General features: G+C 43.3%; 1 protein-coding gene across 4 annotated transcripts in view; it reads right to left on the bottom strand.

Annotated features, from left to right (window-relative positions):
• PPP4R4 (protein phosphatase 4 regulatory subunit 4) overlaps positions 1 to 26,790 on the bottom strand; it is a 1,921,930-nt gene that overhangs the window by 1,461,248 nt on the left and 433,892 nt on the right. For all 4 annotated transcript variants that reach the window (XR_013600947.1, XM_078660096.1, XM_078660097.1 and 1 more), the window contains exon 5: positions 22,661 to 22,734. Coding sequence is in view for 3 of the 4 variants with exons in the window: in XM_078660096.1 (XP_078516222.1) it covers positions 22,661 to 22,734 (74 nt within the window). In the remaining variant the exon portion in view is untranslated. The remainder of the gene's footprint in view (positions 1 to 22,660; positions 22,735 to 26,790) is intronic.

Raw genomic sequence — 26,790 nt, 5'->3', positions numbered from 1 at the left:
TGTTTACATTTTAAAGATTTATTTAAAAATCAAAATCCTATCCTACTGCCCAAAATGCGAGTAGTAACTATGATAAAAACAAACAGATGAGTATCTGCAACATTTACAAGAAATATGAACATCAAAAAATATTGCAATATATTGGTTGTGTAACTTTATATCTAAAAGCCTAATTCGAGTTTCAGAGATGTTTTGCGTCTGCAAACTTGCATTGAACAATAGGACTACTGTTCAGTCTAATAACATTGTCTGCTATTCTCATCAGTTTTTGCAGTCGTCCATCAGCTTTAAGCAAATTATGTAAAGCAATTCAGCATCACCTATCTTATGTCAGTCTTCTTGCATGAAGATCCTTTCTAGCTCTTTACAGTCTGTTCTTAACTTAAAGAACACTATAAAGTTCTTGTTGAATGTTTAGTAGAATAAGGCCTTGGTGCCCTTTCACTTATTTTCTTTCTGTGAAACCATGCCTTGTATACAATAATAATAAACCAGGAATTACATTATTAGCGGGTAATGAAAATTATTTCTAACTAACATATAGGAAAGTTTCAATTCTATTAAGGACACGGAGGCGAGGATTATGCTTTCTTTCTTCCCATCTTTATTACATAAGCCAATCATTAAACAAAACTTTTATCGAACATTATACTCAAAACTACAGTTCACATGAGTCCTTGAGAATAACTGCATCAAGCGCCCAATCATAGTAGAATAACAGTTCCAACAAGGCCAGATCTGGGGAAGGAATCTATATGAGTAGATACAAGATTTTCTTGAAATGAGTTCAAAGAAATACTATATGCAAACTCTGTGTAATCCATTGTAAACAAGCGTTTTATTACCAGTGTTTAGTAACTACTCTTTTCATCAATTCTTTCCAAAAGAGGGCCATGAATTGTGTTTTTAGTCCATATCAATGATATTAGGAAGATCTTCTAGATGAAATATGTTGACTAAAAAGATTCCAACTAGTTCTACTGTTGGGGGTAATTTCTTAGTGGAATAAAGAGATAAATTGTAATCAAATAATCCATTACGTACATCACTGTTGTATACCTATTGGAGGGAGGCAGCTCCAAGATTAAGCCCATTGAAATCATGTTTGTGGATTGTATTGGAGTTTATAAGTGATGCAACAATCTTACTGTCGTTGTTTGCGAGGCTTCGATTGGAAGCAGATCATGCACTTCTTGATGCATTCTTATATCAATGGTTTTAGGTGAGGCCACTAAAAATAGCTACTTTTCTGCTAGAACATCTTCCTAAGTCTTGTAAGCCCAGTTACCGGAGAGTCATAACATCATTTCCCAACATTTTGTTGAATACATCTGCTGCCTAAAGATCTTTGTGTGTTTTCCTTGTATCCTTTGGTGGATCACTATGGTTTCCTGTGTTTTCTTGACCATTTCTTCAAAAAAACAGAAGCATCATCAACTCTACTTCTTGTGTGAGGTGAGGTGTAAACCACTTACACGTCTTCAGTTAATCATAAGAGGGCATCTGTCTTGCCAAGTCTATGCCCAAGTCTGGAAGTGACTACATAGTTGAATTTGAGAAAAAGTGTGCGCAGGGCATAATGGGCATTGGTGAACTTCATGGAAATGCAATTCAAACAATTCTTATAGTTTTGTCCACACTGTGATCTTAGGATGTGCTCCTAATGCATCAAGTGGAAGAATGTGTCTTTGATTGCTAGTACTTCCCTGTTGTACATGTTGCAGTTTCAGTTTCTGAGATGGTGTATGAACCTACATCTGAGATGGCTACAGGATAGAAAGCTTGAGTCTTGGAATCATATTCTGATAGTACTCCTTTTACATAATAAAATACATTGATTCCTACTACAACAGGCAATAATACATCAGGGTCTCTCAGTAAAGGGGCTGATGTAAAGTCTACATTTAGTTTTAGAAATGTTTGTTCGTATTACTAAACAAAGCAAGATCCTTTATTAGTCTTGCATGAACTGCAGATACTAATTGGCAAACCAGATGAGACTTTGTACTTTTACATGTACTTGTACTTATCAAGAAATCTGAAAACCCAAGAAAGTGATACTGGGGGATTTCAATCAGACATTCCTCTGGTTTAGGGTAAAAGGTGTGGCAGGGATTTCACTGACATGAGTGCAATATTCATCTCAGAGATGTTGGAGTATATTAGGATGTCATCTAAGTATACCACCATGTAAACATTCAGAAAATCAGTACATATTTGGTTATTAAAATGTTGTAAAGCAGCCAGAGTGTTAGAAAGCCCAATAGACATGACCCAATATTTGAGATGACCACATCTAGAATTAAAGGACATTTTCCATTCAGCCCCCTCTCGTATTCTCATACAACTGTTTGCTTCTCTCAGGTCAACTGTGGTAATCAAGTTGGAGCGAAATAGGATAACTATTTCACATTGTAATTGCATTTACCTCTTTATATTCAATACATGGTCTGTATTCTCCATTACCTACCAAAATAAGAGAGAGAAGCCCATAGATGAAAAACAGCTGCCTACAACTAAACACCAACAAAACAGAAGTACTCATCATGGGCCCAAACCCCGACGCCTGGAGTGACACCTGGTGGCCCACCGCCCTCTGAAACCCGCCAACCCCCACAGACCACGCACGCAACCTGGGAATCATCCTGGACTCCGAGCTCAAAATGGACCGCCAGATCAACTCTGTCTCATCTTCCTGCTTCCACACCCTCCGCCTCCTTCGTAAGACCTTCAAATGGATCCCCCTTGAACACCGAAAGACAGTCACTCACGCCCTGGTCACCAGCAGACTCGACTACGGCAACTCACTCTACGCCGGAATAAACAAAAACCTCATCCGCAAGCTACAGAACATCCAGAACGCCGCCGCAAGACTGGTCCTCAACCTGCCAAAACACTGCCACATCTCCCAGCACCTGCGCACACTCCACTGGCTCCCCATCGAGGCGAGAATCACCTTTAAGATGCTCACCCACGCACACAAGGCCCTCCACGGCACCGGACCAGCATACCTGAACAGCCGACTCAAATTCCACGCACCCCAAAGGACCCTACGATCAGCCCAGCTTTCCTACGCTGTGGTCCCCCGCACCAGAAAGACCAGATCGGGAGGCCGCTCCTTCTCCTTCCTCGTGGCCAAAGCATGGAACGCCCTTCCGCTCCACCTCAGACAGACAACATCGCTCCCCATCTTCCCAAGAAACCTCAAAACCTGGCTCTTCGACAGACCCCCTCCTTGATGGAATGGAACCTGCAACCCCCCAAGCCCCCCCCACCCCTAGCGCCTTGAGACCCTTACGGGTGAGTAGTCGCGCTTTAACAAACTCCTGATTGATTGATTGATAGTCAGAGAGGTTGAATGCCTGAAAAAGCCTTTCTTCAAATTCTCTTTCAGGTTTCGAGACAGCATATCATCCTCCTTTCTTCATCTAACACTATTTGCAGAGAACATTTTTTAAATGTTGTTCCCATGCAGAATATGATAGTAGCCTCAAAGTTAATTTGCTTGATCACACGATACTATGTCAGAAAATATTATGATAATATTTTGTTCAAACTGCAAGGGAACTTAGAAATAGGAATGATTTGCTAGTTTCCTTTAAGAATTTATTTTGAATTTCACAAGTTCAGCCTAAGAAAAAAATACAAACTTTTGAATTTTCTTATCTGATGTTATTTAGAAAGTTGAGGATGTCAATATTTCTTTCAAACTTCAATTTGACTCAATTAAAAAAATCACTGACGACGCCCAAGACAATAAATGCAACCTATCGGACCAGTTGGCTTTGGCAATAATTTTGAACCATGCTGTACATTGCATGTATTTCTTTCTCTGTGGACTGCATTTACCCTCACTAGGTGAGTGCGTTCCATGGAGGAAGAAATTGGTGGAAGCGTGGGTCCACTTCCTTTTTTTTTTTTTTAAATATATTTTTATTTTTCCTTTCAAAGAAAAAAGCACACATTAAAGTAACAAAAAATAAACAAGCTTTTCTCATCTTACATTTGTTCACCTCACAATATCAAAGAAAATCCTTAATCGAAAGAAAAAAAAAAGAAAAAAAAAAAAAAAAAAGGAACCATATACATTTCATTGAAGGGAGCCAATACATGGACATATCATATTTTGACATTTTAGCAATTTACACCCTATCAACCTATTCCTGCCCTCCATTTCTCCAGTGGTCCCCAAATCTTGAGGCCCCGAGTCCTCCCGACCCTGCCTTTTCTAGCATAAATATGTTTCTCAAGATTATATATAGCAATAAGATTTGCTAACCATATTTGTATAGATGGAGGACTCTTATCTAGCCATACTCTAGCTAACATTAATCTAAACACAGCAGCTGCCATAAACAAAAACATTACGTCGCCCGAGTCCGTTTGTGGATTTCCCTCATCAACCCCCAACATAATTAAGCTCACTGAAAAGGTTATCTGTATCCTTAATGTATTAACTAAAAAGTGTTCAATGTCCTTAATTAATGTATGTAGCTGCGGACATGTAGCAAACATGTGGACAATATCAGCCTCGATGGAGTTACATCTGGGACATGTGGTGCCCTCTGAACCCCCCCACTTCGCAATCCTAGCTGGGGTGTAATACAATGAAAACAAGGTTTTATAATGTTGGGCTTGCAAGGGGGCAGAACAAAGCATGGTCCGACCTAGTTCTAGGGATTAGTTAAAAACTTCCGGGGTAGCCTCTATCCTCTCCTCCCATTTAGCCCTATGCTTATCTAGATCATCTAGTCTATTTTTTGCCAAGGCAGCATATATTAACCTAATGGAGTATTCCTCTCCCGCAATTATCCCTTCCATCAGCTCATAAGTTTGAAAGCCCAATGGACCCCCTTGCTTATTTCTTAAAAAGCTCCTTATCTGAAGATATTTAAAAAAATCTCTTCTATTTATGTTGTATATATTCACCAAATCCTCAAATTGTACCATAATCTCAGAGTTCATTAAGTCCCCAATTTGATGTATCCCTTTATCTTCTTAACCAGCCATTACATGATCAGAAAAAATATCTTCAGGGAAGGATTTATTTTTATAAACTTTGGTATATCTATTAAACCTACCCATACCTGTGTTCTTCAAAAAAGAACTCCATATTTTAAGTGCTGCCCTAAGAGTCTTATACGCCTGTCTTCTAAGCTGACCCAAGTCAGTAAAATAGAGAAAGCAATTCTCCGCATTCTCTCCTAGTACCGCTGTGTAGGCTTCCACTGACATATTAATAGACTTTGATGACCCTCCTCCTCCCCCTATCAGTCCCTGGATATACTGGAGAGCCGCAGCCAAATAGTACATCCTAAAGTCTGGTGCGCCCCAGCCCCCTCTATCCCTAGGCAACGTAATAAATTTATAAGCCCTACGAGTTTTTCCTTGGGCCCATATAAATCTATTAACTACATTCTCCAACATACTAAACCATTTATTCTCAAAAATTAAGGGTATTGACCTAAATAAATACAAAAATTTGGGTAAGACCATCATTTTTAACACATTCGTGCAGCCAACTAGTGAAAGGTGCAAGTTGTTTATCCTTTCCAAATCACTTTTTACCTTCACAATCAATGTGTGGTATATAAATAAATAATACCGGATCTAGGTTTGTCTGGATATAGCAATAACAGATAGCTCAATAAATAAGAGTCAAGATTCGAGGTAGTAGGAGTTTTGCAGGTTTTAATATAGCATAAAGGACAGGAACAGGACAACCTGCACGGGAACAGAATGGCAGCGCTGCCGGGGGCAGGATCGGGACAAGGAGCAGGATAACTTTTTAATAACAGTACATGAGCATATATACATAACGCAAAACACATAGCATTACATTGCAATAGGCGTAGCAGTGGGTGGAGCAATAGGCGTGACGCGTAGCAGTCGCGAAAGATAAGGGTGAAAAGAGGTGTAACAGGGCGTATACATAGACATGTGATGCAAACGTAACAGAATATGTCATGAATGGGGCGGAACCCATGGAGGGGGCTACCTGAGGAGCCGGGACCTCTAACCTGATGGTGCGCGCAAACTGGCAATGACGTGTTACTAGGAGAAGCTGGGGGCTATGAACTCTGTGCTAGGAGTAGAGACTGAAGTCTGGAGAGTCAGGGCGACATGTACCTAAGCAGTATCTAGTATCTGATGTTTAGAGAACATGTTGATAGAATCCAAAAGTTATCGGGGTAAAGGCGAACAGACTCTAAGACTGGAGCATGCATTATTCTACATGTAGTGCGTGATGAAGAATATTGAATGACCATTAAATACAGTATTCCTCTTACATGGAGCCGTAAGGCTAGACAATGACGGAACTATTTATGCGATTCAGTAGCTTTAGGAATGTAGAGAAGGAGGGCTGGACTGATAACTGGAATCATAACATACTCTTGGCAGACTCAGAGGCAGAGCCAGGCTGAACCGGGCACTGTGAGGCAGGAAGTAAGTGAAGGGTCGAGGATACAGGTGGGGGCTGTATCGCTCCTCAGCGAGGGCTTCAGGAGACAGGAGCTGAATCTGATGTCCGGGCCCTTTTGAGGCCTAGAAACGGGGACTTTATAATGAAATAACGTGCACACTGGGAAACGTGGCAACGTAACTTTACATAGGCCTGATATTCGTAGTATTCACGAGAACTGGAAACTGGCATACTAGAGGTGGACACAACTGTAATTGCGTCTTTAATCGAACATGGGGAATACATATGCATATTAATCATGCACACATAACATATGATGGAGGACGCGTAGGGACACAGAACATGGCAAAATTTACTTTTCCACATTCCCTCCTTGTCACTACGTTTCCATCAGGAAACATCAATATTCATGATACCATCTATCATTTCATACAGTATCATTTGCTCGTCTCGAATTGTCTTGGAACGGGTTTTAGAACGGGGCTTGGGACTAGGAATACAAGAGGTAGCACAAATGCCGCAAATCGCAGGGCCACATTGTATACAGAGGCAGCAACTGAATATGATCGCTACTGCAATACCTAAAAAGGACAATACTTTCCATCCCCAGGCGGAAATTATATTCCAGAACCAACCGGACCATGTCCAGGTGCCTGGATTTTGGTGTAACAAATGGGCAATTTTATGGAGTCTGGTTATAGCTGAATAAACAGACGGCGCGTTATTTGGAATGAAAATGCAGCAACTAGATCCAATGACTCTACAGGCCCCGCCCCTATCGGCCAGTATGACGTCAAGGACGAGACGATTTTGCAAAACGACAAATCTCATAGCAGATTGCTCTTCAGTTAAGTTACCTAGAGCAGAGGCAGTCTCATTAACTACTGCTTCAAGGGTTCTGGTTAACCTACGGATTAGCTTACTATTCTGGATAGGTCCTATAAAGAAGAAGAAACCTCTATTGAAATCTGTATACTGTTCTAGAGCAGTTTCAGTATAATCGACAATTGGGGACTCGATCTCCCTTTTATGTCTAATGTGTACTAGATGTGTATTTCTATGATAATCAGGTGGGGCTAGGAAAACTGGTGGCAGTAGGAAGGCAATGTAACAGGTTCCCTCCCAATCGAGGGGCAGACGAACATATGCTGTTTGGCCACAAATAAAATATGAATGACGTGAGGCTTTGAAAATAGATTTCCCACTGTCACTATAACTGACAATAGTAGTACAATCGCTGTGTCCTACATGTACGGAACCATTATTTCGGACACATAATTCACCTTTGACTGGTAGTACTGAAATAGCAGGTAAGTCTGGAGTGGAATCAGACTGAACATTCAAGACCATAAAATTCGAAGAATAATTACCTAAATTGTAAACTTCATTCTCTAGATCTAACCCTGTTCTGTGGGGAAGACCTTGCTTGTCTGGGAAACATGTACTGTTAAGAAAAGACATATCTGTTGAGGATGACGTTAACGTGGACCATGCTCCACACGAACCATTATGTGAAAATGGATAAGGAAAGAGTGGCAGAACTCCCTTCGGTGTCTGGAAAGGGGGGAGTCGACCACACACCCAACAATTAGTGGCATTGCTGGTCTGGTGTGAATAATGTAACATGCGGATAAAAGAATTATTACGCATAGCGAGGCGGTAAGAGAGTTCATGAGGAGGCAGATCACTAAACGTGTGCTCTACTGTAACATTAGAAAACTTATTTACATGAGAAACTGGAAAATACAGGTAAAATGCATAACTGGTGCAGGAAATCATAATGCTGAGAAATAAAACGAAACTTAGAAAAACGATACATCGGATTGAGTTTTGACTAACTCTCTCACTATGGGGGTCTATTTTATACATGTCAGAAACAGTCTAACCGTTTCACCTAGGGGAGGACTTAGACAATCAAACTGACTGACTTATTTTACTAGACCGGAGTTTCAACTTATACTCCTGCTGCGGAGTTTTCTCTAACAGGGAGGGTGCAGTAACAGTGTCTTTTGCGGGACAGTCCTTAAGAATAGTACTTTGGCAGTCCTTTAAATCCTGGGAAATGTTCTTTGAAACTGGCTTCAATCCATAAAACTTCTTGATGTGCGAAAGATGCACCCAGCCTTTGCGTCCCTCCAACTTCACGGCTGTACGGGTGGCGAGGAGGACCTGTCGGGGCTCCTTCCAGCGAGGCTCCAGCGGACTTGAGCGATCGAAATTTCGCACTAGGACCATGGATCCGGGAACGATTTCATGCGGTGCCACCTCGGTATTGTCTGGAAATGCGGCGGCAACCTGTGAACGACAAGAGTTGAGGGCAGACATCAAGGAAGCTAGGTAATCTGTCAGCATATTACTTGAAACATCGGTAATACTTCGAGGTCTGGGTGTACCCCACATGTTAGGGGGGCGGCCGAAAACGACCTCATACGGGGACAGACCTGATCTGGAATGTGCGACCATGCGCATATAGAACAGGGCAACTGGCAGAGCTATTAGCCAGTCCACACCTTTCTCTTGACATACTTTTGCAATGCGGATTTTCAGGGTCTGGTTATGTCTCTCTACGAGACCGGCTGCTTCAGGATGGCGTACACAATGGAACTTCCACTGGTACCCTAACAACAGGGAAACATGCTTCATGAGTTCAGATGAGAACGGCTGGCCGTTGTCAGAATACACGACTCTAGGGAGTCCATAACGGGGGAAGAACTCACGAACCAGCTGCTTGGCAGTGGTCGCGGCCGTGTAATCTGGGACTGGATATGCTTCTGTCCACCTGGACAAAGCGCATACAACTACAAGGACATACTTGAAACCTCGACATCGCTCCATCTGAATATAATCCATCTGGAGGACTTCAAAAGGGTGGTCAGGGGGCTGGAATCCACCTTGTTCCACCGGGACACTTTTACCTGGATTAAACTGGCAACATATCATACAGGTACGGACTTTCTGCTTGGCTGCAGCTCGTAAATGCTTGTTGAACCAAATGTTCTGGATACTGTCTAACATAGCTTTTTCTCCTAGATGTGCTGGACTATGTGCGGTATTGATAATGACTTGAACCATAGAGTCGGGGAGAAACCATGTTGCTCTACCCTTCGTTACCCATCCCTGATCTGTCTGGACCCCTCCTTGTTCGGACCATTTCTTGATTTCATCGGGAGTAGCATGTAACTGGATATCTATGACATCTTGAGTAGGGTCCTTAACTGTCATACAAGTAGTCGGATCTGGAGTAAGTGTCGGTGTCTTATTAACTGGAATGTCTGGAGTCTGAGCTGTAAGCTTGGCTGTTCGATCTTCCAGATCATTACCCTGGGAAATAATGTCAGTAACTTTCGTATGTGCTTTGCATTTCATGATAGCAATGGATGTCGGTAAATGTATAGCATCTAACAGAGCTTGAATAAGGAGACCATGCTGAATCTTGGTTCCATGAGAAGTCATGAAACCTCTCTCCTGCCAGAGCACTCCAAAGTCGTGTACGACTCCAAATGCATAACGTGAATCTGTGTAAACATTAACTTTCCGGTTCTTAACGTGTATGCAGGCTTGAGTCAGAGCAACTAGCTCTGCTGCTTGAGCAGACAGGGTGTCAATACGGTGTGTCTCTATAACTTCAGTGTCAGTGGTCACTGCATACGCGGCGACTAGTTCTCCTGTACTTGTTCTCATGCATGAACCATCCACATAAAGTGTCAGGTCGGGATCTGGTAATGGAATATCTGTCAGATCTTGTCTTGGCTTGGTCATGATGTTAACTACTTCCACACAATCGTGTGTGGCAGAATTCGAAGTAACTGACGGTAACAGTGTAGCAGGATTTAAAACGTTGCAGCGTCTGATTTCTATGTGTGGCTGAAACAGTGTCAATTCATAACCTGTTAAACGTGCAATTGTCAAGTGCTGAGTTTGTGTTCGGTTTAAAAGAACTTCCACGGAGTGTGGAACTTGTACTGTCAGGGAGTGTCCTAGGACTATGGAATCACTTTGTCTGATAGCTAGTGCTGTGGCTGCAACTGACTTGAGGCACGCAGGCAGAGCCTGGGCTACTGGATCTAATGTGCTCGAAAAATAAGCACAAGGCTTGTATTGTCCTGCTTGATCTTGTTTGAGAACAGATAATGCTGTACCTTCGCGTTCAGTAACAAAAAGTGTAAAAGGCTTACTGTAGTTCGGCGTTGCTAGAACTGGAGCTTGGCATAAAGCTTTCTTTAACTCATTAAAACTAAGTGTATGTTCAGATGTCCATGGGAGGACAGTCGGTACGGCTGCCTCCTGTGTCGTTAACTGTATCAGTGGTTTAGCTAAAAATGCATACTGAGGAATCCATTGTCTACAATAAGAAGTGAGGCCGATAAAAGCACGTACCTCCTTCTGGGTCTTGGGCTGAGGAAGACTCGCTATTAACTGGATACGGTCTGGTGTCAACTGCCTACCCCTCTTGGACAGTAAGTGTCCTAAGTAGACCACTTGCTGGACACAGAATTGAAGCTTCGAAGGGGACACCTTGTGCCCCATCTCGGCTAGGAAATACAAGACTGTAAGGGATGCTCGCTCGCAAGCATGTTCAGAACGGGCTGTGATCAGTAGATCATCGACATACTGGAGCAGGGCAGTGTCAGTTGGCATGTGAATGTTGTCTAGTTGTCTCTTAAGTGCTTGACTGTAAATACTAGGACTTTCTGTGAAACCTTGAGGAGCTCGTGTGAACATATAGCTCCTTCCATTTAAACAGAATCTGAAAAGAAACTGGCTGTCTGGATGAATGGGGACACTGAAGAATGCGTTCTTGAGGTCTATGACAGTGAAAAATGTGGCTTCGGAATCAATGGCTGTCAATAGGGAAGAAATATCTGGGACAACTGGGTACTGGGGAATAATACATTTATTAAGTTCTCGTAAGTCAATCACTAATCGATATACTGGGGGTGCATTTGGATCAGTACGTTTCATGACTGGAATGATCGGAGAATTGCATACATTGGAGTCAGTTTCTACCACTACTCCTTGAGCAATGAGCTCGTCAATAATTTTGGATAAGGCTGCTACAGCCTCAGGTGGCAATCTGTACTGTCTGATTCGTGGTAACACTACACCTGGCTTGAGAGTCACACGATGGGGTGTGATTTACATAAAACCAACATCAGTTGGACCTTGCGCCCATAGATGCTGCGGGACATTAGACAATCTTGGATCAAAATCTCGTAACACATAGTGACCCTTGAAGTCACGTAGGAACAATCGTATTCCCTCTGGGGAACAGCATATAACTGCACCTAACTCTTTCAGTGTTTTAATGCCTAATAAGTTTTCTGGACATGACTTAGTAAGTAACAGATCAGTAGTGCGGGACAATGGACCTACTTCTAGAGTAACTGGCTTTGATATTTCATTTACGATAGGCTTTCCTGAAAATCCAAGGGAAACATTTCTTGAGCCTGAGAGCGGAGCCCCTGGAACTTCGGCGTGGCTGATTGTGGTCCTACTTGCCCCTGTATCAATCAAAAACTTTCTATCTTTCCCTAATACTTGACTGTGAATGTAGGGACCTTCTTGATCTACAGGTATCTCGATGAGAGGCAAGCCTACCTCCCTCTCTAGGCTGTTTCATGAATATGGCTGATACTCTGGATACTCTGACTGAGCATACTGGTACATCTGCTGTGTAACATGCTGTGTTGCAGCAATAGGCTGCGGTACTGTAACTGTTTGTGGTGCATTCTGTGACTGCGGAGTCTGTGTAACTTGTTCTTGTCTGGGCGGACGTGGTCTTTCTTTTGTCTTACCGGTAGCTATGTTGTGTTTCAGAACTACACACTCGTTTATAAAATGACCTGGCTGTTTACAATAATTGCAGTTCCCTTTAACGGGAGCTGCAGGATGACTGGCTTGATTCGGACCCCTCTTCTGACTGTCTTGAGGAACAGATTGTGCAACTAGTACTTTCATTTTCGTGTCTTTCATACGTTTTCTCTCATGTTCTTGCTCTTCTCTGATTCTATTCTGGTGGTATTGAAGCATCTGTAACATCTGGGACGGAGTATTAGCTTGCCAGGTACTTTCAACTTTCAAAACTCGATTCTTAACTTGTGGACTTGAATTCTCGACTAATTTAGTAACAAAAAGATGAGGGTATGACTCGCTACTTGTCTTGAGGCCACTGTTTATAATAAAACATTTTTCAAATCTAGAGTAAAAATCGCTAGTGTCTTCGTCTTGTTTCTGTTTACAGGCTGAGATTGCATCCCAGTCTTCCTTTTTAGTTGCTAATAATCTGGGCAAAACTTGTATTAATAGTTCAGGTAATTCTTTACATTTATCTCCAAGACCGGTACCTGGTACTCGTATCTTATCTTCAGCTTCTAGAACTGCCCAATCGATCTTTTTCTCTCCCACCTCCCATTCTTTTTCCTTGAGTTTCTCATATACCCCTGCGGGCAACAGGACCTTTAACATTTTAATAATATCTGGATACGTGTATTCTCCCATACGGAGCATGTCTTTTAATTCTCGGTGGAACCCTGCTGGATCTTTATCATGACAGGGAATTAATTTTTTCATCTCTAAGAGTTCCATCTTTGTGATCGGAGTGTAAACAAACACTCGTTCTAGTTCGCCACCCGTCCCTCTAACTGGGTGGACTTCTCGTAACGGATTCTGTCTCTCTATGTAAAATGGTTTACTTTCTGGGGGTGAGACATGAACAAAATGCGGGTTCAAAAACGTTCTATATTTGTGGCGCTGTTCTAGAATGACACTAATTAAATCGGTACCTAAACCTTTCCATTTATACTGGAGTAACTCGTTCAGGACATCATGTAACGGACCTGGATCAGAATGTTGACCCTCATACAAAGTAATGAGGTGTTGAATCATATACATACCCGCCAGTCGCTGCTCGGCTGGGGGCATTTTCAGAAACATTTGTGCCACTATTTCGTCTGGAAAAGTGGTAGAATCAGTAGTCCATCGGACTGCTGATCGGACTAGTTCTTGTTCATGCATGGTACTTAATTCACTGTAACCGATTCGTGATTTCAGAATGTGATCGGTAGCTTGAAATACTTGTTCTAGAGAACCTTGTTCTGGTGCTGGATGGTGAAAAACTGGCTTGTGTTCTAGACGTAAATGGCGATCTGGGAATCTAGATTTTCCTACATACGCTATTCTGTCGGGATTCTCGTCCTCTACCTCTTCTGTAGAAGAGTCATTTTCTTTCTCGCTTACTTGTGCTGCTTTACGTTGATCGTGTAACCTTATTATTTCTTTACGAATTTTCTTGTACATACTCTCTATACTACCGATAGTCTTGTGCTTACCCTCGGCTATATTATCACTCCACTTTGTCAGGACTTTCATTTCGGCTCGATCTTTGGTCGGGTAATCTTGTTCTCTTATTAGACAATTGATCAGAAACTTCAATAACATAAGCTGGATCTCAGCTTTCCTTCGAGACATGGCCTCGCCAATGCTTTCTGGATCATCCCCTGTACGGATGAAACGATATATTCTGTCTAGATCCTCTTTCATATCTGGTAGGGTGACTAGATACTCGGTCACCTTTCTCACGCGTAATGAATATAATACCATATTATCCTCGCCTGGGACTGGATCATAGCCACATTCGTTAAGGGCTTTTCTTATCTCTGCAACAGACTGATATCTGGGCGTACGCTGTGACGCTTGTACATGTAATTCGGCTAACGTTAAACGTTTGTGTGGCGGCGGGGTCTGAGGAGGACCTCCTCCTGCGGCCCCTAAACTAGAGTCGTCTACTGATGCTCTTCGTCCTGGCAGAGTGGGAAATGGAAATGCAGGCTGGACTTGTATGGCGGGCTGGACCGGGGGTACCGTAACAGGTACTCCGGTGTCTGGAGGAGCGGGAAGTGCCTGATTTACAGGGACTGGCGGAGCGGGATTCGCATATTCTGGGACTGTGTCGTCCAAATAGGACGAAATGAAAATATCAGCTGCGGTCGGTTTGTGACGTAGCTTGGTCGGAACTAGTGGTGGCGGAAAGTTACTGGATGCCTCCGGGGTCGCTTTTGGCAAGCCCTCGGCAAGAAGAGGATACATACCCTTAATAAGGGCATGCCTCTGTCTGTCTGACTGTTCGGTTTTAACTCGTTCACCTATCTCGATTAATTCTTTTTCTTGTGCTCGTTCTAAGGATTCTCTACTTAGTTCAGACTTTCTGATTTCTTTTTCGGTTCTTTTATGAGATTCTTTGCGCCATAACTCGATGGCATCTTTCTGTGACTGTCTGGCTTTCTTTTTCCATAATGCTTCTTCTACTCGCATGATGCACTCGGCATCCCATGTGCCTGATACGGGCCATCTATACTTTTCCTCTAACTGTTTGGTATATTCTACCCATAAATCTAGATATAATATGGCGCTTATGCCATGCTTCTGATACATAAAATGACCTGGACTGTCCCTAGGCGGGACAGGAACTGCTGCTTCTAGCAGACCTTTTCTAGTTCTTAACTGACGCAGTTTTGAAAAGAGCGGCATGACTGAACTATAATCTGGACACAATACAATACACAATAAACACGATAACTACTTCACACTCATACCACGACATTAAAGTACATGAAGAACATTTAAAATAACAGTTCGAACAGAATACTACCTGGAATACGGAACACAGAATACATGAATTTTCTCGAGAACAGAACTGACTGGAACAGAAACTAGATGCACTGCTGAAACAGTACGAAACTCACCGGTCTCGTAAAGAGACACGTCAGGACCCGCATCCACCGAAGTGGACACTTCGTTTGTGGGTCTGTGTACCACCAACCCACGGACCAGAGTCAATTAGATTGACCCTGTCTAGATACTACCCCAGTAATGGTACTCACCGGGCAGCAAGAACGGAAGGCCTCTGACTGGACTGGACTGCTACGACAACGGACGACGAACTTCGGACTTCAGTTACGGGTGGGCCTCCGGATACCTCGGACTCTCGGCTTGGGCTCTGGTCGGGACTCGCCGCGTTCCTCCACCGCCTCGTCTGGATGCTGGACCGCCTCCTCCGTCTCCTCCGTGGGCCTGAGGGATACTTGAAGCAGAAATATCTGCCGGTGCACGGTATGGTTCCGTCACGGCTGCAGAGGGTCAGGGGGCCGGCGTGGCTTCACCGGCGCGTGGGGAAAGGGCAAGTCCCTGTTCGGGCGCCATTATGTGGTATATAAATAAATATTACCGGATCTAGGTTTGTCTGGATATAGCAATAACAGATAGCTCAATAAATAAGAGTCAAGATTCGAGGTAGTAGGAGTTTTGCAGGTTTTAATATAGCATAAAGGACAGGAACAGGACAACCTGCACGGGAACAGAATGGCAGCGCTGCCGGGGGCAGGATCGGGACAAGGAGCAGGATAACTTTTTAATAACAGTACATGAGCATATATACATAACGCAAAACACATAGCATTACATTGCAATAGGCGTAGCAGTGGGTGGAGCAATAGGCGTGACGCGTAGCAGTCGCGAAAGATAAGGGTGAAAAGAGGTGTAACAGGGCGTATACATAGACATGTGATGCAAACGTAACAGAATATGTTATGAATGGGGCGGAACCCATGGAGGGGGCTACCTGAGGAGCCGGGACCTCTAACCTGATGGTGCGCGCAAACTGGCAATGACGTGTTACTAGGAGAAGCTGGGGGCTATGAACTCTGTGCTAGGAGTAGAGACTGAAGTCTGGAGAGTCAGGGCGACATGTACCTAAGCAGTATCTAGTATCTGATGTTTAGAGAACATGTTGATAGAATCCAAAAGTTATCGGGGTAAAGGCGAACAGACTCTAAGACTGGAGCATGCATTATTCTACATGTAGTGCGTGATGAAGAATATTGAATGACCATTAAATACAGTATTCCTCTTACATGGAGCCGTAAGGCTAGACAATGACGGAACTATTTATGCGATTCAGTAGCTTTAGGAATGTAGAGAAGGAGGGCTGGACTGATAACTGGAATCATAACATACTCTTGGCAGACTCAGAGGCAGAGGCAGAGCCAGGCTGAACCGGGCACTGTGAGGCAGGAAGTAAGTTAAGGGTCGAGGATACAGGTGGGGGCTGTATCGCTCCTCAGCGAGGGCTTCAGGAGACAGGAGCTGAATCTGATGTCCGGGCCCTTTTGAGGCCTAGAAACGGGGACTTTATAATGAAATAACGTGCACACTGGGAAACGTGGCAACGTAACTTTACATAGGCCTGATATTCGTAGTATTCACGAGAACTGGAAACTGGCATACTAGAGGTGGACACAACTGTAATTGCGTCTTTAATCGAACATGGGGAATACATATGCATATTAATCATGCACACATAACATATGATGGAGGACGCGTAGGGACACAGAACATGGCAAAATTTACTTTTCCACAAATGGCTTGATGTTACACTCGACTACCTCCTCCAGATTTGCGGAAATATCAATCCCTAAGTATATTGCACTGCTAACCACCCTAGTATCCTGACTAATTGCAAACCTATTCAAGATTATTTGGGTCTTTGTTTTGTTTAGACTATAACCCGATACCAGTCCAAATTCCTGTGCCTCTGCTTCTATGCCTATCATAGCCCTATCTGGATTGGGAGTAAGTATAGCAACATCATCCGCATAAGCGAGGGTTTTCACGGTACTGTCATTTATTGTCATAGTCTGAATCTCAGGGTTTCCCTCTAGTTTGCGAAGTAGTGGCTCTATGTATAAGGCAAAAAGTAATGGAGAAGACGGGCTACCCTGTCTGGTCCCTCTTTGTATATGTACTGGATCTGAATGCTCTCCATTTACTCTTATTTTTGCAACCGGGTTTCTATATAGAGCTTGTATAGCCTGTATGTAACCTGGTCCAATACCACACCACTTCATAACCTCCCATAGATAGTCCCAGGCGACCCTATCAAATGCCTTCTCAGCGTCTAAGAAGAGAGCCGAAATAGGATCGCCTGCCACCTCTGCTGCATCAAACATAGTGATGACTGTCCTAATATGCTGTGTAGTACCCCTCCCGGGTATGAAACCATGCTGTGATGGGCTCACCAGATGTTCTATACAACCTGCAAGTCTTTTTGCCAGCATCTTCGAGTATACCTTAACATCTGAGTTCATCAGAGTAATTGGCCTGTAGGATCCAGGGAGAGTTAAGGGCTTTCCTTTTTTAGCGATAACAATTATATCTGCCCCTCCCCATGAATCCGGTGCCTGCCCCCAATGTTGTACATACAACATAACCTCAAACATATAGATCAATAAACACTGCCTAAATACCTTGTAAAACTCAATCGGGATTTGATCAGGTCCAGATGCCTTTCCTGACGGTAAACTACTTAATGCATCGTTGAATTCCTCTAGACCCAGGGTAGATTCTAAGATTTCCCTTTCTTCTCCTGTAAGAAGTGATGGGACTAAATCTTTAAGGTAGTTATTAATTTCCACTGCTCCCCCTGTGCCTTCCCGTGTATAGAGTTTTTCATAGAATATTCTGAAAATATCTCTTATCTTATCCGGTTCTGTAACAATGTTATCCAATGGGTCCAGTATTTCCTTTATCTCTGCAGCTGCCCTCTGTTGTCTAACCTTGACTGCTAGTATATGCCCTACTTTTTCACTGCACTCATATGCTTCCTCTTTTTTAGCCATATATTTTTCAGCCAGCTTTCTGGACATACTTTCTACAGCTTCTGCTTTCAATACAACCAGGTTTAATAATACATGCTCCAGGCTAGCTTTAGATTCTATGGCAGCTGCTAACTTCCCTTCCTCTATATACAACTTCTTTCGGATAGCCTCATTCTTCAGTCTCTCCTTCTTCCGTCTTGTCACTACATAAGACAGGGTTTCTCCTCTCACACCTGCTTTGAAGCAATCCCAGGTCTGTCCTATAGAAGCGGTGCCATGATTGATCTCCCAAAAAACCCTAATCCATCCCTCCATATGCTTCCTATATTCCGCATCCTGGAGGAGGCTCCTCTCAAAAGTCCATGTTGATCTTTTTGGCGTCACTTGCGGAACCTTAATTGTTAATATAAGTGGGCTATGATCAGAGATAATCCTTGGTTGTTTTTCAATCAGTGTCTCCCTAACCAAAGATTTTGAGACTAAGAAATAATCTAATCTGATGGGGTGCTGAATAAAAGGTACTACTATCTGTCATTGGATGTTGCATCAGCCATGGATCCACCAAAAGGTTATTATACACCATATTAGTGATGGCCCTATTTACCTTCTTCTTCCTACCACTATATATCCCTCCTGTACTCATAAATGAGCTTGTAGGGTCATGCAAGTTAAAATCACCACAGCAAACGACAGGTTCGGGCCATTGCGCTAGTTCCGTATCTATAAATTGCCATATCTCCGGGTCATCCTCAGTGGAGCCATATACAGTCACTAATGTTAGCCTGTAACTTTTAAAACATAATTCAGCTATGACCCATCTCCCCCATTGGTCCTCTTTCTTTCTTTTGACTATCACCTCCCTTCTTTTCCCAAGAATTGCAACTCCTCTTGTCCTAGTCCCTTGCCTGCTAGCTGCAAGAACATCAAGGCCCAATTGGTTCATCAAATATATCTGTTTTTCCTCAATATGCGTTTCTTGTAGGCATATCAGGTCTACTTGTAAAGTTCTAATATAGGCTGCTACAGTTGCCCTTTTCCTTGGATCATTTAATCCACAAACATTTATAGAGACTACTTTACATGACATTGCACTTTTGTAGTGAAAGCTCTTCTTTGTATCCCAGCTGTATCTTTGGTTGCGTCTCCCTCCATTCCCACCATTCTCCTCCCTTCTCTTCTTGTAAAAAATACATAGAACAAACTATAAATGCAATCAATGTGTGCTAAAGAACATGTCCAAGCTATACATCTCTGTTGATTTTTTGCCCCCCCCTCCCCTCCCCTCCCCCTCCCTTCCTCTTCCCTCCCTCCCCCCCTCCCTACAGGCAAATAGGTCAGCAATGACCTATGTGTGGTCGCTTCCTGGGTGTGTTAGTCGCGCCCCTCTCCCATCTTTTTCCATGCCTCTCCTATATTGCTATTCAAGCGTTTTTCAGACAGGACCCTGCTTTTTCCTCTCCTTTCCCAACTCCTGAATAAACTCTTGAGCCTTAATTTCCGACATGAACATCCTGGCTCTGCCCCTTGTGATCACCTTCAATCTAGCTGGGAACAGTAGATATGCCTCAGACCCCAAGGCCTGAAACTGTGGAAACATTTTCCTAAGCCTCCACCTCCTCTCAACCGTCACATGACAAAAATCTGGTCTTGTGAAGAAGGTGACACCCTCTACAGTTCTTTTACTATCCGGTCTGGCTTTCTGGATAATTTCTTCCCGGAGCAAAAAGTTCCCAACATAGACCAACAATGCTCTGGGGAGTGGTGCATTAGAGCCTCCTTCAGCTCCATATGTTTTACGCTGGACAAAGGGGAACCTGTGCGCCCTCTGGATCTCTGCCTCCCACTGCCACTGGGATTCAGGAAATGCACCTTTTAGTAGTTTGATCACAAACCCCCTAGGGTCCTGTCCTTCAAGCCCTTCTGCCACCCCCAAAATGCGAATGTTATTGCGTCTTTGACGATTTTCAAAATCCTCCATTTTCCAAAGGAAATCATCCGCCTTCTTTTCCTGCTGTGTTTTAAAGTCACTGAAGCTACGGAAGTCATCCTCTATCTTGCCTGTTCTTTCCTCTACTTCAGCTACTCTCCCTGCCAATCCTTCATACAGTTTGTTTGTTTTCCGGAGCGTATTTTGAATCTTCTTAAAGTCTTGTCTTGTTTTACGACTTGTAGATCTTGCTTCAGTCTGTATTTGTTTTAACATATCAAAGACCATTCCTAGTGCCTCATCTCGCCTTGAGCCTGTCTCTTGCTCTTCCTGATATGTCTGTGAGGTTGCCGAATAATCCCAATCTAATTTTCTGTCCGCACCTCTTGTGGGCGTTCTTTCATGCCTATAATGTCTCAGCTGCCTCTTTTTTTGTGTAGATTCTTTACCTATGTCTGTTCCTGAGGAAGTAGAGGCAGACCATGAATCCTCTTCCTCCTCCTCAACTTCCTCATCGTCTTCATCCTCCTCCTTTTCTCCCTCATCTTCTGTAATCTCCCCTTCTTGTCGCCCAGAGTCAGAGTCTTCATTAACTGAGTAAAAATGATCCCCCTCCAATGAGCATACATCTTCCTTTTCCCTGGGGTAGGCAGCATCTACTTTCTCAGCCAACAGGTTAACCGAACTTCCCCATGAAGAGTTAGGGGTTTTAGCTCGTATTTCAGCCTCCACCTGCATGATTGCCCGTAACATATCTGAATTTTCATTCTCCTTTTCTTTTCCTTTTCCGTTTTCCTTTACATGCCCCCTTGACTCCCCCTTACCAGCTTCTGTTTCTCCATTCACAATGTCTCCTTCTGCCAACACCGTCATTGCAGTGTCCCCTTCTCTTGTTTCTTGTTTCTTATCGTCCTTTTGTACAGCCCTCTGTCCCACATTCTCCGCTGCATTCTCCACCACGCCATTTCCAGCGTTCTGCTCGGGAACGCAGCTTGCCGCGAGGGGTTGCCTAGCAACTGCCATCACAGCGTCTGCCACGCTTCCAGCTCCGGTCTTCGCAGCTACCGCTGCGTCCTCGAGGACGTTCCGATTGCTGACCGCCTCCGCTTCTGCATTGTCTCCTGCTGTGATCGCCAGGCCCGCTGTCCCTAGGCTGGCAGGCCGAGTAAAAGTTTCTGGTAAGGTGGGCTGTCTGAGGGGGGTTCCTTTGTTCTTTCCTCTCGGGTGCTTTTCGACTGGATTAGCGCGACCTTTCACCGTAGCGCTCTCCTCACCGCTCGGTTTCCCTTTAGGTTCCAGCTTCTTCTTTACCGGAGGGATCACCACTTTCCTTATGGCGCCTGGGTTCTTCGCTGCCATCTGCGTCCTCTGTACAGCGGGTGTCTCAGGTTCCGTGGGAGTCGATTTACTGCTCTCACTCCCCTCTTTGACCTTTAATTTGTCAGCATTAGCAGATCTTGGGGGCATTGTTGATCTCCGCATGCAGCTCACCTCTTGGGCTCTAAATAGCGGACGGCTTTTTACTTGCCACAACAGTCTGGTTGTAAGCCTTCTCAAACTAATAAAAAATCTTCTGAAATCGGCGAGCAAATTAATGGTTGGCTGTATGGCACTGTAGATTACGCAATTCCCGGTTGTAACCAGTTCAATGTCGGTAGCCATCCGCAGGACCTGACACCATCACTATCAGTCCAGCTCTGTCATAGTGTAGCCATCAGACAGGAGAGAGGTTTGGTGCGACTGCTCACAACACCCCACCCGCGGCCATCTTGCCTGTGTTTCCCATTTCTGCGTGGGTCCACTTCCTTGATGAATGTAGGACTAAAGGAGTGATTTCCTAAATTGACACCAATGGAGAAAAGAACCCCCTAAATGTAGGATAGCTTACATATGACAGGCTGAGAAGGTAAGACCCTCTTATAGCTAGCACGGTTCTAGTGAGGACCTGGACACCCAGGGGATCCTAGTTCCCCTGATGAAGGCCTTTAACCTTTTTGGGCTATAGATAGGGGCTGAAATATGCTGGTAGGCAGTATGGCAGAGATTTCTCTGTTTCAATCAATAGATATTCTTAATACTGCTTGGTGTACCCACTTAATAAAGAGATATCTTTTGGGTTTACACTGAGGTAGTTTTAACATTCGATCTGGGTCTTAGTTTTATCCAGTAAGGAATTATTTGATCTATCTCACCATAAGGTTGAGACCTCATTGATGGTAATATCCAAACAAGGTAGGACGGAATTGTCTATGATGAAGCATGCCACAATTATGTGGGTGAGGCTTTTCTGTCTATTTTTCTCGGATTAACTCATTAGGATCATGGCACTTCTTTAGTTAAGATAGTGTAGCCTCTACCACCATATTTGTGGTGGATACAGAATGTACAAGAAGCACGTAGAGCTCCAGTGAACAGCTGGGGAAGGGCTCCTTATCATAGTTGCAAGCGTATACATCACAACTACGTAGAGTATGAAGTCACTCTGCAGAGCTTTGAACTTGTAGAACTAATCCGCCATGGATAATATTTTCAATGCACAAGTCCTCAGCAAAGTTGTTGAGATGGATATATTTAGGAAAGAGTTTATCAGAAACCGTTTCACTTTAACGATATGACAGATATTTTAGACTTAAATCGCACAAAGTAAAATCACGTTACCTCATGTCTGATAGTCTCTTTAGGCAAACCTTCTATAACTGGTAGGAGAGTTTCCAGCCACGCATTACTGACAACTGTAAAAACAAAATATGCATTAGATCATTAAAAAAAAGTATTGCAGTCCATTATTTGGAACACTTGTAAATATTTGTGTATTTGAAGTGGAGAGCAAAAACATGTCTCAGTGCAGGGGTATAAATGGCAGTAAAAGCTGTGCAAAGTTGAAGTCCGCATAGTTGCATCCATTTGACTAAAATGCATTTTCAACAGAAAGTAACACGCATTAGCATTAGAATCAGTTAAGCTAATACACCATATATATCATGGGAGAGGACAGCCTCTGTGTATAAAATTCCTACAGTTTTCATAATAGTGGCATGAAATCAGTAAAATATAAAGCAGAATATCACCAGTAAAATTCATAATATATTAGTTTACATTGTATTTTCTGAAATGTTCCAGATTTCTGTTATCTCCATTTCTGCTATCATACGAAATGCATGCCCATTTTATAAGATCAAAAAACCTTCTATCAATGGTCCTTATGCCATCAAGCATAATTACTGACATAGTATCAGTGTTCAATAAGCATTCTCATTGCTTCAGGCTATATTTTTAAACTTCAAATTCCAGTGCATCCTTATTTAATTGAAGAAAGGATAGTTTAAAAAAATGTATACCTAAGCTGGACTGAGTTTGAGTCTGTTAACACTCGGGTGGATTACTGCCCTGCTTTATATGTGGGTCTCTCTGGAAAGTGTATTGTATTGCATCATAGTATTAGTATAGACCTTACTACCCATATGAGGAGCACTGAAGCGCTTGTCTAAGAGAGAACACACTTCTCAGTGTGGGTATACAGTTGGATGAGTCTTGTTTTTGCTTTCAGCCTGTGTTGGAAGTGTTTCCATTAAATGAGTCACCGACGAACTCAGTAGAATACGAGTCTTTCAAAACCTGTCGCAAGGCCATAGTTAAGTCTTCTGTGCTAGGTTTCTATCTCTCACCTTTTCAATTTCTGCATTCATTTCCGATTTCAAAATGCATTGTCCTTAAGATTCTCTACACCAGCCACACCTTTTTAAAAAGGGGGACCGCCAGGACCCAAAGTGCTATCGTCCTATCTCGCTTTTGGACTCCCTTGGCAAAGTGATGGGGAGGGTCATTTTGGAGAGATTCCAACAGTGGAGTGAGGAAAAAGCCATCATTTCTGATCTTCAATTTGGCTTCAGAGAAGGCCTTGGGACAGTAGAGCAGGCACTGAATCTTAGCCTCATAATGGCTAAATACACGCAGGTCAAGAAAGCTACGGTCTACATGGTTTACGTAGACTTATCTGCCGCTTTTGACTGTGTTTCACATTCCAAACTATGGGTAGTTTTAAGAGAAATGGGTATGGAGCTTTCCTTGCTGGATCTCCTGAGAGAGCTGTACTCTGGGGCCTCGGCGAGAGTTCGCTTCGGAAAGAGCGGCGAGCTGACGGACTCGTTCCGGGTGGAGCGGGGAGTCAGGCAGGGCTGTGTCCTGGCCCCCTTTCTCTTCTCTCTCTACACAAATGGGCTGGAAGAGGAGATGCTGAGGGGGGCTCAGGACATCCCAAAAATGAAACAGAGACCAATTCCTGCGCTCCTCTACGCGGATGACGCTGTCATCCTGGCCCGAACCCCTCGTGAACTCCAGTCCTCGCTCAACAGGTATACTTCATTCATGAGCTCACTGGATCTAAAGGTCAACATAAAAAAAACTTTCGTTATGATCACTGGGGGTGCAAAGAAAGTTACCAAAAACATCTTTCTGGATAACCAACCTTTAGAGACAGCTACCCAATACCCATATCTTGGGATTATGATGGACCACAAGTTAACATGGAAACCAGCCGTGGAAAACAGATGTCATCTTTTTAATCGCTCGATAGCGGCCCTACAATCCTTTTCACAGAAACTAGGTAGAAGACGCCCAGTAGAACTTCTGAGAATTTACAAAGCCAAGTGTCAGGCTATCGCTCTCTATGGAGCAGGAATCTGGGGCCATACGGAGGTTAGCGCCTTACAGAAAATCGAAAATAAATTCATCAGTTTTCTCCTCGCTACACCAAAGGGCGCATCGATCTACGCCATGCACTTGGAACTCGGAATTCCCTACCTCCAGGATCTCATTAAAATCCAACCTTTGCTACTCTGGAGACGCATCTGGGTGTCGGACACAAATATATTAACCAAATTGATCGTGACCGACACAATTTCACTTGAACACTCTCCTAGACTGAAATGGCTACGCTATATTAGATCTTTCTTCACTGACCTCGGACTCGAGAAATACTACCTCCAACCAGAGGCGATTGCATCCCTTCCCAAAAAAGAGCTCAAAGAACTTGCTCTACGACATCTGGAAACACTAAGACTGTCCAGTGACGCTGCAAAACCATCAGTCATCCAAGCGAACATAGTCCAACATTCTCTCGGCATCCAACAATATCTTACTTTACAGACTAAGCTATACGAGAGGATGTTGTTGACTAGGTTCAGACTGAACCTTTTTTTCAGACTGGTCGTGTTTCCTACAAATAAGGCCTGGGAACATAGTCTGCCCCCATGTCCTTGCGACGGGATATCTACTCAATCGAACATCCATGTGATTATGTTCTGTAAATTTTACCACCCTCACAGAAAAAGCTGGATCCTCCCGATATGCAAGAGATGGGGTCTGAGACAGTGTCGACCGGCCTTTTATCGCCTGCAATCACTAGAGTCCGAAGAACTTTGCTATCTAGTCACAAACTTTTTAAAGTCCATCGTGAACCATAGGAAAAATCTGTAGCTCTATGTACAAGTAAAAATAATGACTTTTTCTTTTTAATATACGCATATTGTATTAACTGTATTTTATAAATTGCTGAAATTGTTGTCTTTTATGGTTATCCTTGTGATTAACCGAATAAAGAATTTATTATTATTATTATTACACCTGCCATAGCCAAGCTTTTATCAAAATATGCTCTCTCTGTGTTTGCCTAACCATGCCCTCAACTCTACTTTTTCCCATTTCTTGATCCTTCCAAATCACATGGGTCGAAATTCTTATGCTTATATTGCCAGTAAATTTTGGAAAGCCATTCCCAATGCAATGCCACTAACTATCCACCATCTTCCGTTCAGGCAAAGGCTTACAACTTAGCTCCTCCATCAGTAATCAATGTTCCTGTACACTTCATGCATTCTATGAGGGCTCGACAGAAAACCAAAATCAGCCCTGGCAAGAACGTTGAGATCAGCCACATTCAATTATCGTTTAACCATCCATTCTCATATACACATTCATCCTGAATCTTCCCCTTCCCCTGATGCAACCAACTTGAGGGAGTGGGAGAATATGACAGAGTCATCATCACACACCCTGGGCCTAAAATAATTGGCCTACAATCAATTAAGTCCTGTGGCAAACAAGCATTGCCAAAGCCTATAGGTCTTGACAATGCCTGCACTATTGGCCTTGTCAATTTGAATGGCTTTTAGCCATGTTGTCTAGCAGCACATCGGCTGTTCAGTATGGCTGAAAGTCACTTAAAGCCCAGAATCACAGGATGTTGAGCCGATGCCTAGTCTCTTCGACCCGATGTTGAGTTTATTGTCCCGCATCTCCTAACACAAAAAAGCGCTATGACGTATACCGTATACCATCGGATCGTACAAAAAAATATATAAAAGCAGCAGCGACATTGGAGGTGATGGGGTGACGGGTCAAGCAGGGAAGCAGGAAGGATTGGGAAGTTGGTCAAGCAACAATGGAAGATGGTGGGAAGAAACAACAATAAAGGGGTAAAACAAATTACTTAACTGAAGCTGGGTCAGTGAAAAAAGGAATTTGTCATTGTGGAATGTGAATGGTGAGCACTTTGAGCACTCCAGCACAATCAGCTTGTGCTTGCGCTATGGCAAGATGGAGCGACTGCTCCAATACCATCAGATCATGAAAATAAAATAAACAAGTGCTATTCGTGTTTTAACAACAACAGCGGTCCCCAACATTAAGAAATATCACCACATGAATAAAATATAGACAGAGTCAATCTATATTTTCAGAAAGACATGTCCAGCCGGACAGTGGTCTTTCAGAGTTTTTACTCAGAATGT

Source organism: Lissotriton helveticus, chromosome 9 (genome assembly GCF_964261635.1).
Source record: "Lissotriton helveticus chromosome 9, aLisHel1.1, whole genome shotgun sequence".
NCBI classification, from domain to species: domain Eukaryota; kingdom Metazoa; phylum Chordata; class Amphibia; order Caudata; family Salamandridae; genus Lissotriton; species Lissotriton helveticus.
The sequence above is the reverse complement of the archived record's forward strand: the minus strand, read 5'-3'. Positions and strand labels throughout refer to the sequence as shown.